The sequence below is a fragment of the Mustela nigripes genome, chromosome 14, assembly GCF_022355385.1.
Source record: "Mustela nigripes isolate SB6536 chromosome 14, MUSNIG.SB6536, whole genome shotgun sequence".
Taxonomy (NCBI): Eukaryota; Metazoa; Chordata; class Mammalia; order Carnivora; family Mustelidae; genus Mustela; species Mustela nigripes.
The window spans coordinates 80,694,823-80,713,861 of NC_081570.1; the positions used below are offsets into that span (position 1 = coordinate 80,694,823).

The window sequence follows — 19,039 nt, forward strand, 5'->3', positions numbered from 1 at the left end:
TCTCACCACTCCTGTTCAGTATAGTGCTAGGAGTCCTGGCCAGAGCAAGATGAAGAAATAAAAGGTATCCATCCGAATCAGAGAGGAAGAAGTAAAATGTCCTTGTTTGCAGATGATACGATCTTATAAATAGAAAAAGCCTAAAACCTCCGCTAAAAACTATTAAAACTAATCAGTGGATTCAGTAAAGTTGCAGGATACAAAATCAACATACCAAAAACAGTTGCATTTCTAGAACAACAAAATATCTGAAAAATAAAGCAATCCCATTCACAATAGCATGTTTTTGGTTTTGGTTTGTTTGTTTGTTTGTTTGTTTTGGTTTTTGGTTTGTTTTTACTGTGCAGAGCTTTTTATTATCACTTATTAATTTTTGCGTTTGTGGCTATGCTTTTATCTCATATTCAAAAAATTATTGCCAAAGCCAATGTCAAAGGAGCTTTTTCCCTATGTTATCTTTAGTTAAATGGTTTCAGTTCCTCTGGTTCAGTCTTTAAACCACTCCAAATTAATTTTTGTGAGAAGTCTAAGATACGGGTGTAATTTCATTCTTCTGTATGTAGCTATCCAGTTTTCCCAACACCATTTATTTTATTTTATTTTATTTTTTAAGATTTTATTTATTTATTTGTCAGAGAGACAGCGAGTGAGAGCCAGCACAGGCAGACAGAGAGGCAGGCAGAGTCAGAGGGAGAAGCAGGCCCCCTGCGGAGCAAGGAGCCCGATGTGGGACTCGATCCCAGGACGCTGGGATCATGACCTGAGCCGAAGGCAGCTGCTTAACCAACTGAGCCACCCAGGCGTCCCTTCCCAACACCATTTATTAAAGGACTATTCTTTTCCCTTTCTGGGCTCTTGATTCTGTTCCACCAATCTATATGTCATTTTTATGCTAGTGCCACACTGTTTTGATTACTACCCCTTTGCAGCGTAATTCAGTGTGATGCCTCCAGCTGGTTCTTCTTTCTCATGACTGATTTGGCTATTTAGGATCTTTTCTAATACCGCACAAATTTTTAAAACTGCCTTTTCTTTTTCTGTGAAAAATGTCATTGGAATTTTGATGGGCAGTGCATTGAATCTATATATGGTGTTGATAGTATGGCTATTTTAATAATATGAATTCTTTTGATTTTAATAATATGAATTCTATTGATTCACAAAATATCTATTTGTGTCTTCTTCAGTTTCTTTCATCAAAGTCTTGTAGTTTCCAGGGTATAGATTGTTCAGCTCCTCTGCACAGTAAAAAACAAAACAAAACAAAATGAGAAGCAACTTATAAAATGGAAAAAAATATTTGCACATCATATATCTCATAAGAAGTTAATATTCTTTATATTTATATATAAAGAACTCATATAATCCGATAACGACAAAAACTCCACTAAAGGGGTGCTTGGGTGGCTCACTGATGCAGTGTCTGGCTCTAAATTTTGGCCCATGTCATGATCCCAGAGTCATGAGATCAAGCTCCAGACTGAACTCCACACTTGTGGAGCCTGCTTAAGATTCCCTTCTCCCTCTCCTACTGTCTCTCTACTCCATATCCCACTCATGCATGCTCTGTTTTTCTCTCTTTCTAAAAAAATAAATAGGGGCACCTAAGTGGCTTAGGTAAGCATCTGACTTCAGCTCAGGTCATGATCTGAAGGTCCTGGGATTGAGCCCTGAGTCAGGCTCCCAGTCAGTGGGGGGTTTGCCTATCCCTCTGACCCTAGCCCACGCATGCTCTCCCTCCGTCTCTCTCAAATAAATAACATCTTTAAAAAAGAAGATAAGCAAAGGGGTGCCCAAGTGGCTTGGGCAGTTGGTCTCATCTCAGGTCTCAATCTCAGGCTCGTATAGAGCCCAGCGTCAGGCTCCTCACTCAGCACGGAGTCTGCTTGAGATTTTCTGCTTCTCCTTCTTTCCCTCTGCACTTCCCACCCACTTACATGAGCACGCTCTTCCTCTCTTTCTAAAATAAAATCTTTCCAAAAAAGGAAACAAGAAATGTACAGATTTAATACATAAATAAATAAAGTTCACCTCTTTAAAAAAATCCAGTTAAAAAATGGGCAGAGGAACAACATATATTATCTTTCCAAAGAAGACATACAAATAACCAAGAGGTACATGAAAAGGTATTCAGCATCACTCATCATCAGGGAAATGCAAATCAAAACCATAAGGAGATATCATCTCACACCTGTTAGAATGGATGTCATCAAAAGATAAGAGATAACAAGTGTTGGCAGGGGTGTGGAGAAGAGAGAACCCCTGTGCACTGTAGGTGGGAATGCAAACTGGTGCAGTCACTATGGAAAACAGTATGGAGCTTCCTCAAAAAGTTAAAAATAGAACTACCTTATGATCCAGCAATCCCACTTCTAGGTATATATCCAAAGGAAATGAAAATAGGATCTCAAAGAGATATTTGCACTCCCATGTTTATTGTAACATTATTCACAATGCCAAGTTATGGAAACAACCCACATGTTGATCAAGTATCAACAGATGACTAAATAAAGAAGATGTGGTACACACACACACACACACACACACACACACACACACACAATGGCATTTTAATCATCCATGAGAAAGAAGAAAATCTTGACATTTGTGAAAATGTGGATGGACCTTGAGAGCATTGTGCTAAGCGAAATAAGTCAGAGAAAGATAAATACTGTAATATGCAGAATGTAAAAAAGCGAAAATGGTAGAAACTTAGCAACAGTAGAGTGGTAACTTATAGGGCTTGGGGTTGCAGCTGCGGGAAATGGCCTGATGCTGGTTAGAGGGTACAGACTTCAAGTTAGCATGAATAAGTTCTAGGGATCTAATGTCCCGCATGGTGATGGTGGTTAATAAGACTGTATCATATACTTGACAGTAGCTGAGAGAGTAGAACATAAATGCTCTTACCAAAATAAAGAAATGTAATTCTGTGACGTAAGGGAGGTGTTAGCTAGTGCTGTGGTGGTAACCATTTTACAATATATCAGATCAACACATCGTACACCTTAAACTTACAGAATGTCTTATGTCAATTATATCTCAATAAAGCAGAGGAAAAACTCTAAAAACTTCAGTATAAATCTGTTGAGAAGAAGGAGAGAATGGGAAAATGTTTAGGTTGTATAAGATAAACAATTGACAGACATGTTTCAAAGTGAGAAGTCGGGCGCCTGGGTGGCTCAGCCAGTTGAGTGTCTGACTCTCGGTTTTGGCTCAGTCATGATCTCAGGGCTGAGAGATGAAGCCCCACCCACACTGGCCTCCGGCTGCTTGTGGAACCTGCTTGGGATTCTCTCTCTCCCTTTTCTTCTGCCCCTCGCCACCACCTCTAAAAAAAAAAGAGTGAGAATTCAGTAGACAATATCAGAAGCAGAAAAAAACACGTGGCAGAAAGAACACGTAATTTGGAAGTGTGGGGGAAGTTACAGAAGAAATAAACGTATGACTTCTAGGGAAAGAAAATGAGCAGTGGGAAAGCAAACGCCTGTCTTCTCTCATTAGCCTCGTGCTATTTGACTTAAGATATTTACATACTACTTTGATAAAACCAAAATGTATGTCGACTAACTTAGAGCACTATTTCTTTATTAAGGAGTTCTGCTTTCTTTTTTACATGGTGCCAAATTTTGGAAACCTTAAGGTTTTTCCTCGTCCCAAGGCTGACAAGATCTCATGTTCTGGCCTGCACTCCGGGGGTGGGGGTGGGGGTTAGCCTGCCTGCGTTCATCTTTGTCATGGATGTAAGTAAGCATCGTGAGAGCTGAAGACGTCACGCAGAGACCATCAAGCGTCAGGATACAGCGACCTGTAAAATTTCTCTTTTACAACCATTCACTTGAAGAGGGGTCCACAGAGAGCCATAAAGATGTGGCGAGGGGTGGTGAGAGGAAGGAACTAGAACCGTTCAACTCGGAGAAGGGACGCTTGAGGCATGACTTCATCATCGATTTTAGATATTCCAGAGATGGTTTCCAGCTGCTCTCGACTGGCTGAGCAGGCAGCGAGGGGCTGGGTGAATAGCCGAGCCTGTGGGATTTAGGCGGGAGACAGATGGGTTTCCTAACCCTAGCCAGCGTCACCGGGGACGGCTACAGAATCCTGTTCTTCATAATAAAGACAATCTCCTTTTTCTGGAGGGTTGGAAAGATGGACCGTACGGTGATGTTGCTGAAAGAAACATCAGGAAAGGGTGGTCTCTTCGGGGACCACACAGCACCCGTTTGCTGGGGACCGGATTTATACAGGCGGCCGTCCCTCCCGTTCAGGCTGGTCCTTGTCCAGGAGCCTCTGCACAGAGTTACACCCCCATACCGTTGCTGAGTCCTCAGCCCTTGGCCGGAGCCACCTGCCGCTGACACTTGCCTCTGGGATGCTGAAGTTGCTTGCTGGGCCTGATGCCGTGTTGTCCGAGGGACGAGTGGTTGCCGCACAACCCTGGTGGGCTGTGACCCAGAGCCGCCACAGGACTCAGATAGAGGGGACAGTTAGAGCCTCTGCTTGGCGCCTTGAGTTGCTATGGTGTCCTGGGGCTCCGGCTTCCACAAGACAGCCACAAGTTTAAAATGAAGGGGACACCGGTTCCCAGGGCCGGGCGAGGGACGCATCGTAGAGTCACCTACTCTCTCACTCCCCCAGGTCTTCCTTATGCCACTGCCACAGAAGCGGGGTGGAAGGTGCTGCACACGCAGTATGGCCTGGGGACACAGGCAGACCTGCCGGAAAGCCCCGGCTTCCTCAGCTCAGCCCCAGGTTGCCTGACACGCCCAGCGCTGCATTGCCCTCCCGCAAGCCAGTTCTCAGAATACCGTGAAATCCAGAGATGAGTATCATTTTAAGCTTCATCGGATATAATCAGGTCCTCTTCCTGAGGGCAGGTTCTGCTGCTTGTGAAGGAGGCAGAGATGAAGGTGGTGGCCACAAACACACCCGGGGAGGCACGGCAGGGCAATGTTACCTTTGAACATGGAGAAAGGTCTAAGAAGACAAGGTGGAGGCCTCAGAGACACTCTGCTTGTTTAACCCTTTTCTGTAGGATGGTTTCTAATTGGGGGCATGTGGGGGGGGGGGTGTATTTAATGACTCCTGTCTCCACGAGCCAGCCTGAGTTGGAAGAGCCTTCTTTTTAAGTTGTTTCTCCCACCACATGATAACCCAACTTCTGGAACTGAGGCATCCTCTTCTAGCCAAGCCCCAGAGAGCCTAGAGTGACAACCAGAGTGTGTCACAGACTACAGCAGTCACGCTGCTGCCCGAAATGGTTGATCCCTCCCAGGGAAATGTTTTCAGAACGAGGATGCTGAAGCCGAGACTTCAACACCCGGAAGACCAGACCCCAGAGCCCCCCTCACAGTGGCCTGTGAATCACTTGTTTCCTTACCAGATGGAAAGCAGGTGCTGTCCTCTTTTCCCTGTATCCTCTCGACGCTCTAAGAAGTTCTAAGGCACGTAAATCTCCTAAATGGAAAAGCAAACATTCTTCCTTTAAAAAAAAAAAAAAAAAAAAAAAGCTGAGGAAAGGGAAAAACCATGTCAGAGTTTCCTGGCCGATACCACTGTTCTAGTTTATCAGACCAGCATGAATTCATATCAGCAATAGTTTCCCTGGTATTTCCTATTTTCAGTAATACTGAGTTGAAACACACATCATCCTTTTCGTGGGGCGACTGGATCACGGGTTCTCTCCTCCCAGTAGGACTTTCGGGTTCTCCTTTCCTTCCTGGATGATTTCAGTACCAGCAAAGGACAGCCCTTTTGCCAGCTCTTGAGACATTTCTGGCCACGTTCCGTTTTCTCCCTCAAAACCTAGGCTCTTGTCAGAACCTTAATTCATAGTGACTTATTAGTAACCGGAGCGCGTTGTAGCATAATCCATTATGAAGTAACCAAGCTTCACTTGAATCAGAGGTGGCTTCTCAGAAAGGGCCTCATTTTCTAGAACTGGCACCAGCAGGAATTGAGAGGGTCAGGGGAGGGGTGGCGCCAGCCCTCCCGCCTTTGTGTTATCTTTCAGGTTTGGGGTAGGGTGAAGGCCATGCCTATTCTGTTCTTTTTCACTTTTTGTTTCCCCTCTGCTTGGGAAACTGGCTTTTGCGTTTTTGGTTGCTGTGTCATGACACGTTCCACAAATGATTTACACTGAAGTGACCTTTAAAGAGCAGAGTAGAAATCAGCTGGATTTTAGGAGCCTGGAGCTGTGCGGGAGCTGGAACTTTCTGTCCCTTTCACGTCAAGCTGGAGCTCACTGGTGTCCCTGTGGCTGCCCTTCCTGGTCACATGATTTGGTGGTGATTTTAATCACCAAGCCAATGCTGGCAATTTTTACATATGTAATGTAGACCTTGGGAATGATTATATAATTAAACTTCCGAAAGGGAAAATGAGATTAAGAGAAAACTTACAGGATTTGGGGGAAGGGAGGCATGATAAAGAGGGAAGCTTGTTTATTTTCATTCCTCAGTATTTTTTTTTAATTTTCCTTTTTGTTTGTTTGTAGCATTGAGTGGCATGACAAGAAGTCAGTCCAAGAAATAATTTAACCTTCGCTACCAATGAGTATGAAAGTTTTGCCAAATGCTTATTGCGTTACTGCTTATTGCATTTATAAATCATCACTGTTGATAATTTGAACCAGAGAAGTTTTAAATGGTGTTTTTTAAGTGCTGTCTTTTTTCCCTCTCTTCCCAGAAATAAAAATGACCCTCCTGATCGCCCAATCCTTTGGTCTCTTTCTATTCTTTTCCGCTACCATCAAGGAACAGCCATAAAAGGGTCATTTTTAATCACTGTGACAAGGATTCCAAGAACCATTCTCATGTACATTTCCAGCACTCTGGAGGGCAAGGTAAGTCTGTCCCTAAGTGCAGAGGGCAGAGGGTGTTGGGGGGGCGGCGGCAGAAAAGGTAATCATTGGGCAGCTGCAGCAGGTCCCAGGACAGGACTGTGGACCCTCGGCAGTGGCCATTGTTTCTGTGAACACTTATCCTGTTTGTTTGTTTGTTTTTTAAGTAAAAAAATATACTATGAGATAGGAATAATATTAGTTTGTTTCTCTTTTAAAGCTAAAATATTCCTTACCTTTTCTGTTTCCTAGAGGGTGCTGTGGGAAGTGACTGGTGCGGAGTGGGGAGGGTAGTTTTAATAAGTGAGTGGGAGAGAGAATGTGTGTGTGCGTGCGCACGCACGTGTGTGTATGTGAGAGAGAGACAGGGAGAGAAAATGTGCTTAAGAGTGAGAAGTGGACAAGCTGACCTAAATCTCAGCTCAAAAGACAGAAAACTGTAGAGCTTTTGTGCCTGGGGGTTTTTCTCCTCCCTGGTTTTTATTTCCATGCACATTTGGTTATGAATGCCAGTGGAAACCAGAACACCAGGAAAACAGCTGTTCTCATGGTATTTCTGGCTTGCCAAACAAGGGAAGTCTGGACTTTTCCCAACTTTTCTGTTCTCACACAATGTTAATCCCTTACCCACCCCCACCTCAGTGTTTGTGACTTGATCAGAGTTTTCACAAGTTTACCTGGTTCCAACCTTTTGGACGTGGGTCTGTGTCCTTACTAAAGGACACATAAATTGGGGAAATTCTACATGTGAGTTTATTCCTATATTTTAAAATTGTTTGATGTTTTTAAGTGTCTAATCAAGGCTTACGATTGGTACATGAATTAGGAATAATGGATTGAATTTCACATAAAACTATCTAGCTTCCTTATCATGAAATACATGCTAAGGACTTGCCCTGATTGTAGAGTATTTTCTTGTATTTCTATTGAAAGATTGCCCTGCAGATACTAATTACGTGCCCACATTAAAAAAGAATCAAGTTTGTCTTTTTTTGGAAATAAATCCTATAGTGAGATTCTCAGGGCTACATTTCAAGCGATGGAAAAATGTATGCATTTTGGTGACTTGCAGAGGCATTCCAGTTCCAAGCCAAACCTAGCTACTCTGGCTCCTGCATTTTGTACTTTGATCCTTCCATTTCAAGAAGGATTTTCTCTTTTTAAGGATTTTATCTATTTATTTGACAGAGAGAGAAATCACAAGTAGGTAGAGAAGCAGGCAGAAGGCGTGGGGGGAAGCAGGCTCCCCGCTAAGCAGAGAGCCGGATGCGGGGTTCGATCCCAGGACCCTGGGATCACGACCTGAGCTGAAGGTCGTTAATAAGGTTAATAAGCAGAGGCTTATTAACCCACTGTGCCACCCAGGCGCCTTCAAGAAGGACTTTTTTGAAGAGTAGAACATATTTCTATTTTAAATATATTCATTGTATGCATTGGCAATAGATAATCACAAATTAATGAGCACTAGAGAACCTCGCCATCCTTCTTAGAGCTAGGCTCCTTAAACTCTGGGCCAGCAGCCTTCCATCAATCTAAAAGAGGTGTTAGTGACTGGTCTCTGTGGCAGGGGTCCACTAGGTTATTTATCACTTCTGAGATCCCAGAAGGATCAGGGGGCCAAACTCCCCTTTCGTGATCTCACTGCTTTCTTCAGTTAAAAAGACATGGTTTTCCCCCACACTGTGTCTACTACTTAAACACTTTTCACCACTGCTGTGTGATCTTTCCTACATGAAATGGCTCATTCACAACCACAGCCAGGCTGAAAAGTGTCCAGATCAAGTTTCATCCAATTGAGTTAACACTGGGACAAGAAAATGTCCATATAAGGCTGAGTTACTTCTGGGGTCTTCAAGAGAGGACTATTTTCAGGATTGTTTAAAGGGATTTTTTTGTTTTTTGTTTTTTTAACTCTGGGCAGTCAGTGGGACACATTCAATCACCCCTCCTCCAAGAGTTTTATTCACTCTTGAGCTATGCTATGTCCAAATTACATGTCAAAGGACTAATTTGTCCCTTGAAATTTAGCCCTAAAAAATCTCTGTATGGGATTTTTTTTTCCTGCAAAGAAAGTCAAACTTGATTCCTTTTTTTATATGGGCACATAATTAGTATCTACAATGTATTATTTGTTTCACGATCTTTAGGTAGTGGATTTTTCAAGAACACAAACTGGTTTGAAAAAGCAAATTTTATCACTGACAACACTTAGGGGAAGATGGAAAGAGTTGTTTGTTTGGTTTTTTTGAACTAGAACCAGAATGCCTAGTTTACCTTTGCTAGTAAATATGGACTAACCCATTTCTGGTTTTGCTGAGGTCACCAGCAATCATCACAAGGTAAGCCCACAGAAGAGAAGCTTCACCCTCAGCGATAATTGTGGTAATAATTAGTTGTAGTAGTAGCATGTGCAGAATGGAAGGACATCTCCCACACCAAGTGCCTCCCCAGGTACATAAATCTCCAAGTTAGAAACTTGGACTATGTGTCTGTAGAAACTGCCTGCTTCTTTCTTTCTGTATTTCTGACTCTGTTCGTTTGGTTCTGATCCCAATTCCAGCAGCGTGGTCCGTGGTCCAGATGTGTGTGCAGACACTGCTTCTGCTGTTCCTGGTGTCTGGACAAATGCCTGCATCAGTTCAACCAGGTATGTCTACTGCCGCATGCCCCAAGGACACACAGAGGGACCCTCCAGTGGACTCCATCTCTTGGGTCAGGGGTCGGCAAATTTTTCTGGGCAAGGCCAGACTGTAGGAATATTTCAGACATGGAGGCCATTCAGTCTCAGTTGTAACTACTCAACTCTGCCGTGGTGGTAGGAAGGCAGCCACAGACCAAGTACTAATGAATGGGCATGACTGCATTCCAGAAAAACCTTTATGGACACTGAAATGTGAATTTCATGTCATTTTGACCTGTCAAGAAATGTTGTCATTCTTTTGATTTTTTTTTCCCAACCATTTAAAAATGTGGAAGTTATTCTTAGCTTTGACCAGAGGAAAACAGGCTGTCTGATGGATCTTGCTTCTGAGCTATAGATTATATAGGTCATTAAAGCCATTCTTCCAATTCTGAAGGAAATGTGTTTCCCTTCTCAGAAATAAAAAGGGGAGGAGTTTTTAGAAATTCTAGCATAATGAGTATGTGTCAACTGAGGGCTAATTGTCAATGTCTTCTTTAAGAACTGTATGTAATTTTCCTGAAATAGGAAAAGAATTGCTTGTCTGATTTTTATATATTTCACCAGCTTTTCTCTTTCAAGCTATAAATATTCCTTTAAAAATCAGAAAAAATTATATACTGCAGTTGTTTGGATTTCACATTTTTTTTCTTGAGTCTTTCAAATTGATGGACACTTAAGTATATGTTACGCTTTTCTGTAGATAATTTCAGAAATTAATAGCCCTCAGCCAAATTTACAGAAAACAGTATTTTTCTAAGTCAGCTATTATAATTTAAAAGTCCACAGAAATCTCACTTAGCAAAGTATTTCTTATTATTGCCCCTCTTCCTAATAAATATACAGCCAAAGTAAAAGGACTAATTAGACCATCTGTTTTTAACATCTTACTATAAGTGGTTTTAAGAATACCTTTCATTTTTCAGGGTAAAGTGTGGTCTTAATAGTGTAAAACTCTATTTTTAGGTGCTAAAGAATCTCGAGTTCATTTTAGAGTGTATTTTGTTTTAATTCAGTTTGCTTTAAGCCAGCATAAAGCATAGTAAAATACCATAGTACCTGGGCCATTGGGGGGCTGAGGTGGTTAAGTGTCTGCCTTCTGCTCAGGTCATGATCTTGGGGTCCTGGGATCCAGCCCTGCATAGGGCTCCTTGCTCAGTGGGAAGCTTGCTTTCTCCTTTCCTTCTGCTGCTCCCCCTGCTCGTACTCTCTCACTCTTTCTCTCTCTCAAATAAATAAATAAAATTAAAAAGTAATTAGCCCCTTTCAGAATAGTGAGTTGTATAGCAAGTGAAACCAGACCCTATGACTGTCTTATTTATCATGGATGTGATATGCCAGCTTCTCTTTCCTAGAACTGTGTGCACACATCCAGACACCAACTTAGTCTGCAAAGACTTTGAGATGCATGACAAAAATATACTCTGATAAAATATATCTGGTCATGAAAATCAAGGCTAAGAAACATGGTAAACTAGAAAGATGAAAGCATTGGCACCACTGATATCCAAATATGTTGGCCACAGGGTCCCATAAGGCCCTAAAGTTGATTGGCCATCCCCTCTCACTGTGTACGTAAGTTCACCTCCTTTCTCTGTTGCTCCTTCACTCATGGAAGCCTGGGGGCTCCTTGTGGGTGCCAGGAACCACCCCTTCAGGGGAGGAGAGCAACGGTGAGGAAGCAGAAGTGTGGGCCGTACCTCCACCACTTTACCCTGGCTTCCATGCAGAGCAGTGCCGCTCCCATCGGAGCTCGGAGTGGGATTCCACGGAAGGTTTCAGTTGAAGACAGGGCAGTGCTGCTAAACCATATTTGTTAGCCACTGTCCTGCACCTTGTGCTTCTCTCCTCCGCCTTGTTATCCTGTATATTCTGCGCTCTGAAATTCCACCACCTGTTAGGAACCCACTCCCCTTTCCCTTGGGAGTTCAAACTATTTCAAAGATCCTAAGTAGCCTCCAAGCTAGCCACACCTTAATTACCATTATAAAGAACTAGGGGCCTTTTACCAGATGTTCAGTGAGAGTGACTGTCCCTGAACCACAAAAAGACCCCACTAGCCTGGATTCCGCCCATGATGCATTCGTGTTGCAGATGGGGCTGGGGCCTTCAGATTCTGGTCATGGGGCTGGTACACTAGGCTTCAGCATGAACCAGCCGTCAGAGTGTCTTTCATTGTGGTGGCCGCTGCAGGACCCAGCAGCCTAGGCCAACACTGGCCCTGCAGGTAGGCCTGCTGGTTTGAGAGGGAGAAAGGAGGGAAGCGTGGAGAAGGAAGAGAGAAAAATGATGTGAATACTGATAGGAAGGAAACAGTCCCTTCTGGTCTAAATCCACTCCTGGAAAACAGAGAAAAATAGAGATTTTAAGAATAAAGATAATCACCGTATAATCGTGGTCAGAGCTGTTGATCTCACTGGGCAGAAGGCAAAGGGAGCCTGAAGTGAGAAGGAATTTAGATTCGCCTTTTGAAAAATCTCCTGGCACCGTCACAAGTTCCTGGGGGAAGATTTCTCTGGAAATCTGATTTTATAACGCTGCGGCCTATTTTACTGGCCTTGTTTAGTGGAGTCGGAGCTGGGAGATGCTGAAAGAGAATGAGACCCATTTGTTACCATCAGAGCCCAGATGCTCTTCTTAGCATCAAGAAGCCGGGTCGTGTTTCACCGCTGCTGCTTAAAAAGCCCGATTCATCTTCCCCAGCCCCGGGAGGGAGGCAGGTGGCAGTCACTGCATTCTTACAGACCTCCCGCCTAAGGCTGCACAGTGAGTGACTCACTTGCAGACCGGGAGACCAAGCCCCACATGTCATCATGTCTCATGACTTGTCTCTCCACCGTAAAGACCAAATATGTGTATACCTGAAAAAGTGACGTGGGCACACCTCCCACATTTATCCAACACCTATGTACTTGTTTATGCTGTATTCAAACCATCCGTGCTTGAAAGGGAAGGGGACTGTGGTGACAGAAAGCCAACACACAGCGAGCTGACGAGCTAGCCTGAGGAAGGGGGCGACAGTGGGAGGCATTCCCATGGGACCTTTATGTCAGTGCAGAGGCACACTTTTGGTGCTGGAACGGGGACTGTGGAAGTTCAGCAAGGGGAATCTTGGTAATGAGGAGAGGTTTCCTCGAAGACCTTGCATTTGTCCTAGAGCAGAGCATTTGTCCAAGAACCCTGACCACCCACTGGAGGTCATCAGCTGAGAAGGGCAGCAGGAGCCCTGGGCTTTCTAGCATTCACTGTGCTCCCAGCCATGCGTTGAACACTTTCCTGCCTTCACATCAGTCCAGTCCTTCCTTTTCCCCCACAGCCCTTTGAGATAGAATCTCCAATTGATAGATAAGGCTTGAGAGGGCACATAGCCAGTAGCAGAACTAGGGTTTAAATCTGTATCTGCTTTGCCTCCAGGACCCAAGCCCTTCACCAGTACACATTGTTAAACAAGGGGAGAGGAAGACACAAGTACTGTCTGTGGTACTCTCTCAGGCACCTGTCCCTGTCAGGGGCCAGGCCCATGAGTTGCTGACACTGGGGCAAATTTTTGTGGAGGAGGACATGAAGGGTGTAGGGGCATTGAAAAGGGTGAAGGGTGAATCATGCAGTTATGGATCCAGAAAAGGCTTATCAGTGGGGTCAGGGCCCACCGTCTCCCTTCAGGCAAGTCAGTGTCAAAGCTTCTGGGAGGGGCGCCTGGGTGGCTCAGTGGGTTAAGGCCTCTGCCTTCGGCTCAGGTCATGATCTCAGGGTCCTGGGATCGAGCCCCACATCGGGCTCTCCGCTCAGTGGGGAGCCTGCTTCCTCCTCTCTCTCTCTGCCTGCCTCTCTCTGCCTATTTGTGATCTCTGTCTGTCCAATAAATAAATAAAATCTTTAAAGCTTCTGGGAGACTGGGCTGGGCTGTTCTCAGAGATTTTCAGTCAAGAAGATCCTGTAGCCTCTCGCTCCCTCCCAGCATGTTCCAGGATCCTGACTGAGAAGTGCCCCTATGGGGCTCTGCAGGCTAACGCAGTGGCAGGAATGACACACCTCTTACTTCTTAGTGTGTCCACTAAGTTTCTCATGGAAATGTCTCCCTAGGTACACATCTCCTGTCCATTGATGACACAGATGTCTGTCCTAACTCTGATGTTAGTTCTAATTTAGATCGGTATTCCTCCAAGTCTGAAACCCACTGGTGGGCAACAAGGCTCTTCCTGATGACTCCCCACTGACCTGAACATTCCAGAATGTTCTTTCTTCAATTCTTACAGGCAAATGGCAAAATAGCATGGGTTTTCATTTTCATCTGCAACCAAGAGCTATTAACTAATCAGTAAAGTACATAGTGTGTTACTAAAGCTTACTAAAATGTGCTATTTATGAACTAAAATTGGTGTTTTACTTCATTTCCTGAGGACTCAAATTCATTACTCTGTCAAAACGTCAGGCACCACAGCTATGCCTGGCAATGCTGCAAAGCTTGTGAGTGTGGGCACACAGAGTTGGGATTAGCAACCTGGGGAAGGAACACTTCGCTGTGGGTATACCCCACAGTCGCTTTGGGCTGGCTCCGTTGTTCCGTTGCAGTTATTCTTGTCTTAGTTAACATTTTACTTCTGTTGACTATTTGGCTCTTGTTTAACTCGTCGTCTTTTCATCGTGTTGAGAATCGCATTCCTCTTCAATCCTTTGTTCTGGCACCAGAAGTGGGGATGGGCATGAGAAGAGACCTGTGGGTGGAGGGCAAACAATTTAAGAGTGACTGTTTCTACTCCATCTCTCCTGGGAGGAGCTCCTCTGTGAAGCCAGCCCTGGTAAGGTGCAGCAGCCTCGCAGAGTGGGGACAGCGTGAACCGCATGTTTTTCCAGCTTTTTTCACATCATACCTCTTATCCATGCTGAGGACTTGCCCTGGGGTCACAAAGAGCCACGAGCAATGGTTGACGTTGCCCAGATCTCCAGCCTCCAAATCCTGTGTGTGTACAGAGCACATGGGAGGTCATCTGGCCACACCCCTCTTGCAGCGGTGCTCCCAGGACCCCTGTCCCACAGCCAGGGGAGCAAATCCGTGACATTCCTGGCAACCAGATGCTGGTGAGACGCCGTCAACCCCGTCAGTCTCGCAAGAGCAGAGCCCTGTAACACCCAGCAGCTTCATGTCCCTCTACCCTGCTCAGCTGCTGGAGAAGACAGGCCAGCCCATGTCTGCCATCATGCAAGCCATAAAGCTCCCAGGCTGCGGTCCTTTGACATCTGTTGGGAATGAGACACGAAGTTGATCAGAAACGGCCGTAGTTCCTGTCTCCCTGACTAACAGATATACGGCTCGGAAAGGCCACAGATGATCTTGTCTGGTCCAGGGCGGGGAAAAACTCACCACGGCTTGGAAAACAAGCCCCCTTCCCTCCCTACTTCATAGCCCACCCCCACCACCCACACTGCCTGCCAGTCCCTTTTTTTCAGCACACATAATGTTGGTCTCTGTCTTCCAAGCCTTTGTGGCAGGCCCGATTCTGTAACATCTCAAAGCCTTTGCTCCCCACTGCCGGCTTTCCTTGCAGTTAGCCGGGTTTCAATGACCCTCTTTCTCATAGTCCCATCAATAGCAGAGGCAGTCGGTGACCCGTCTGTGTCAGGTTTTGGTTCATCTCAAGCCAACTGGCAGATCTCCAGTGACTTCTCTTCTCTCCCCAGGGCAGCACGTTTAAATCAGGGGTGCGGGGGGAGAAGAAAGTCATGATTATTGTGCAACTTCTCTCACTAGATTATGAAGATGATGTGACGTCTCTTAAAAGGACACAGTGGTCTTGGGAGCTGATGTTGCCATCATGGCCTCCTCCCAGAGCATCCAGACGGCCATTCTCTCCATGACAGCAGTAGCTCTGGATCCTGCCACTCCCCAGCTATTCTGGGGGCAGCCAGCTGAAGGGTGAGGGTCCTGGAGAGCTGCCCCCAAGTGTGCATGTTTTAGGAATAGGCTAACACATGTGTCAATATGATAGTTTGCATTAAGGCCCATTTATAGACGATGCTAAGCCTCACAGCCCAGCTGTCTGGTGGCAAATGTTACCGCCCTGGCTTTAGATGGAAAGGAATTGAGACAACCTATTTGTCAGGGGCCCCAGGCTGTCTGGGGGAAGACAAACCGAATCCTCATGTTTCCTGGTGCCTGGCTTGGGGCCTGCTGTCCTTAGGGCCGTGGTTTCGTGTGCCTTCTTGGGAGCAGCCTCTCTGGAGCCCAGCTCCCACCTGCTGTGGGTGTGTTGCAAGAGTCAGGGCTCAGGAGGGTGAGGCCCTCAAGCCCTCTTCCCAAAGTGAGCCTCAGCAGCCTCTCCTCCTCGTGGGGTAAGGCCCAGGGAACAGCTGCCATCTTAGGTTGGATTCTGAGGACCTTCCTGGTTTGAAATTCTTCTGCCTTCTCAGAGGGGCAGTTAAGATCTGTTGAGTGAGTGACTGCGTCACCACAGGGAAGGGAGGTGCACAGGGAGGGTCAGTTGCGCATGGAGCCCTCCGCTACTCAGAAAACCCTGCTGAGAAACAGCCGAGCATTGGGCTTTAATGGCTTTGACTCTCCATGGTGTGTAAGTCCTGAAGACAAGAATATGTCCACTTCCTGGACACTTGGCACGCACCAGGCACTGTGCTAGCTACATGTGTTAACCATCTCCAAACAGATAATCCTGTAAGGATGTATGATTATTATCCTTTTTCCTTCCTTTTTTTTTTTTAAAGATTTATTTATTTATTTATTTATTATTTATTTGTCAGAGAGAGAGAGTGCGAGCGAGTGCGCACACGTAGGCAGAGTGGCAGGCAGAGACAGAGAGAGAAGTAGGCTCCCCGCTGAGAAAGGAGCCCAACGTCGGACTGGATCCTAGGATCCTGGGATCATGACCTGAGCCGAAGGCAGTGGCCTAACCTACTGAGCCACTCAGGTGCCCCCTTTTTTTTTAATAGATGATATACTTAGTTTCCAAGAAGTTGAGTAGCAGCCCACTCTGGGACAGGAAGAAAATAATGGAGCTGTGTGTTGAAGTTTTGGAGACTTGATCAATCATTTTGCTTCCTTGTCCAAGTTCTGAGCAACTGAGAGAGCTAACAATCAAGCAGGTAAAGACTAAACTTCGAGGGGTGCTTGGCTGGCTCAGTTGGAGGAGCATGTGACTCTGATCTCAGGGTTGTGAGTTTGAGCCCCATGTTGGGTGTAGTGATTACTTAAAAATAAAGTCTTTAAAAAATGCACTGGGGCACCTGGGTGGCTCAGGTAATTAAGCATCTGCCTTTGGTTCAGGACATGATACCAGGGTCCTGGGATGGAGTCACACATCAGGCTCCCTGCTCTGTGGGGAATCTACTCCCCCTGCTTGTACGTTCTTTCTCTCTCTCACTCAAATAAATAAGCAAAATTCTTTAAAAAAAAAAAAATGTTAAGAGGCACCTGGGTGGCTCCATCCACTGTCAGGCTCTGTGCTCAGTACGACGTCTGCTTGTCTCTCTCCCTCCCCGTCTGCCCCTGCTCATGTACACATACTCCTCTCCCCCCCCCACCCAAATAAATAAATAAAATATTTTAAAAATTAAAAAAATTAAAATGTGTTGAAACATTTTTTAAAAATCACCTGAGTACCTAAGGAACATGTCAGAAAATGCATTGTAGGAACAGCTTATTAATGTTTCATTCCTGAAACAGAGGGACCAGCCCACCCTCTCCCAGGCCCAGCCAACAGTATAGACCTGCCTCTGAGGTCTCTCCCGTAAGCTTACTGCCTAGGAGCCAAGAAGGTGCGTTCTCAGTGACAGGTGGATCCCAAAGAGAATGACAGATGGCTGAGTTAGCCTGAGCTCTGCCCCTTCCCCAGACATAGCAGTCCCTTAAGTCAGCCTCCCACTCTGGGACCAGATGAGAGGTGTTACCCTAAAGGAGGTCCCTGGCCATGGAAACACAAACACAAGGTTACCCAGGACCAGGATCAAAACCCAGGTCTTCCTCAGTCCACTGTAGCACTCCTTCCGCAGGACAGGAACTCAGACCCTAGAACTACAGGATCATGGGGCACCTTCCCTTGATTACAGCAGAATCTGGGGTCCAGAGGCTTGAAAGCCTGAACCAGGGTCACACAGGTGGACAGTGCTTTTTCTTCTCTTCTCTACCTTGTGTCTTTTTCTCTCCTTCTGCCCTCACAAGTGTCCCTGAGACACTGGAGATAGACAAGTACACCGCTTTACACAATGTGAGCTGCCCTGGCTTTACCTTTTCAGCAGAACTGTAGGTCGATCTGTCCCTTGGGCAATATGGAAGTCAGTTCCGTGCTCCTAGGGCAGAAGGGTGGGGAGCATTTGCGGCTGGCAAGGACGAAGTCTCCCCTCTTATTAATGGTTCCAAGTCCCCAGCGTCCTTCCCCAAGCCTCTTCTCTTCTCCTTACACTTTAGTTCTCTCTTTTTCCTGGAAGGCATTTATCCATACCTCTTTTTTTTTTTTTTTTAAGATTTGTGAATTATTTTAGAGTGTGTGTGTGTATGAGAGAGAGAGCAGAGGGAGGGGCAGTGGGAGAGGGAGACAAGCAGAGTCCCCGTTGAGTAGGGGAGTCTGATGCAAGTCTCAATCCGAGAACCTTGAGATCATGACCTGAGCCAAAATCAAGAGTCAGTCGCTTAACCAACTAAGTCCCCGGGGCAACCCAACATTTGTCCATGTCTTATGAGAACTCCTCTTTCCTCCCCTTTCCCCACTTCCTTGGATCTGGACCATATACCCATTTCGTAGCATTTTGATAGGGGGGAAGAAGGCAGACGGGTCTGGGCTTGAATTATAGTTCCTCCACTTACTGTGTGACAACTGGATGAACCCCATACAGAAAGCAAAATTCTTAAACCTACCTCCTAGGCAGTAAGAGGGCCAGTTAAGCCAATGCATATATTATCGTGTGCTCTTTGCCTCAGTACATGCTCCAAAATGTTAGTTTCCTTTGTGAGGGGAAGGAGAGGTTTAGTTGCTTTCATCTATTCATTTGTTTGACAAATATTGGAGGTCTACCATGTAGCTAGACAAGTTGGGTACAACTGTGCCTATCTCCTGGGATTATTACAGAGAATTAAATAGATAATGTTTGCAAAGCTCTTAGTGTGCTGCCTGGCATGTAGAGGTGTGTGCTGAGTAAATGGAAGCCATTATCATGTTTTCCAGCCCACAAAGTGACGAGCACTGATGCTTTCCGACACACTTAGATCAGTGCTGAGCTCCTGGGGTTATCTACGAAGACTGCTCAGTGAGAAATGTGTGTCCGCATCCTTAGGGAAGTCCTCAGAATACACCTTTCTCTTCCCAGGAGCACTGCACTAATGGCTTATTGGGAGCAGTTGAACTGCTAAGAGGGGCCCTTCCAGTCCCCCTAGTCCAGAATAATACCCAGGCTTTCCCCTCACGAAGGGTGATGGTGAGGGAACCCATGACCAAGGCAAGAAAAGATGGTGGCCTGAGGTTGAGGAAACACACCCTGCACAGCAATCCATTTGGCCCTTCTCTTCTGTATTT

At 45.5% G+C, this 19,039-nt stretch overlaps 1 protein-coding gene and 1 long non-coding RNA gene across 6 annotated transcripts in view; one reads left to right on the forward strand and one right to left on the reverse strand.

The window, feature by feature from the left end:
* Positions 1–19,039, forward strand: part of SLC44A3 (solute carrier family 44 member 3) — a 116,611-nt gene that overhangs the window by 51,184 nt on the left and 46,388 nt on the right. For 3 of the 4 annotated variants that reach the window (XR_009399542.1, XR_009399543.1, XM_059375458.1), the window contains exons 11-12: positions 6,688–6,844; positions 9,402–9,488. Coding sequence is in view for 2 of the 4 variants with exons in the window: in XM_059375458.1 (XP_059231441.1) it covers positions 6,688–6,844; positions 9,402–9,488 (244 nt within the window). In the remaining 2 variants the exon portion in view is untranslated. The remainder of the gene's footprint in view (positions 1–6,687; positions 6,845–9,401; positions 9,489–19,039) is intronic. The other variant, XM_059375457.1, reaches the window with a different exon arrangement.
* Positions 1,991–6,142, reverse strand: LOC132001159 (uncharacterized). Of its 2 annotated transcripts, none has more exons than XR_009399544.1 (3): positions 5,381–5,937; positions 4,809–4,957; positions 1,991–3,331 (listed from the first exon to the last, which is right to left on the reverse strand). It is a non-coding gene; the product is annotated as an uncharacterized LOC132001159 (long non-coding RNA). The 2 variants fall into 2 exon arrangements; XR_009399545.1 differs by lacking the exon at positions 1,991–3,331 and having other exon boundaries at positions 3,374–4,957; positions 5,381–5,482; positions 5,646–6,142.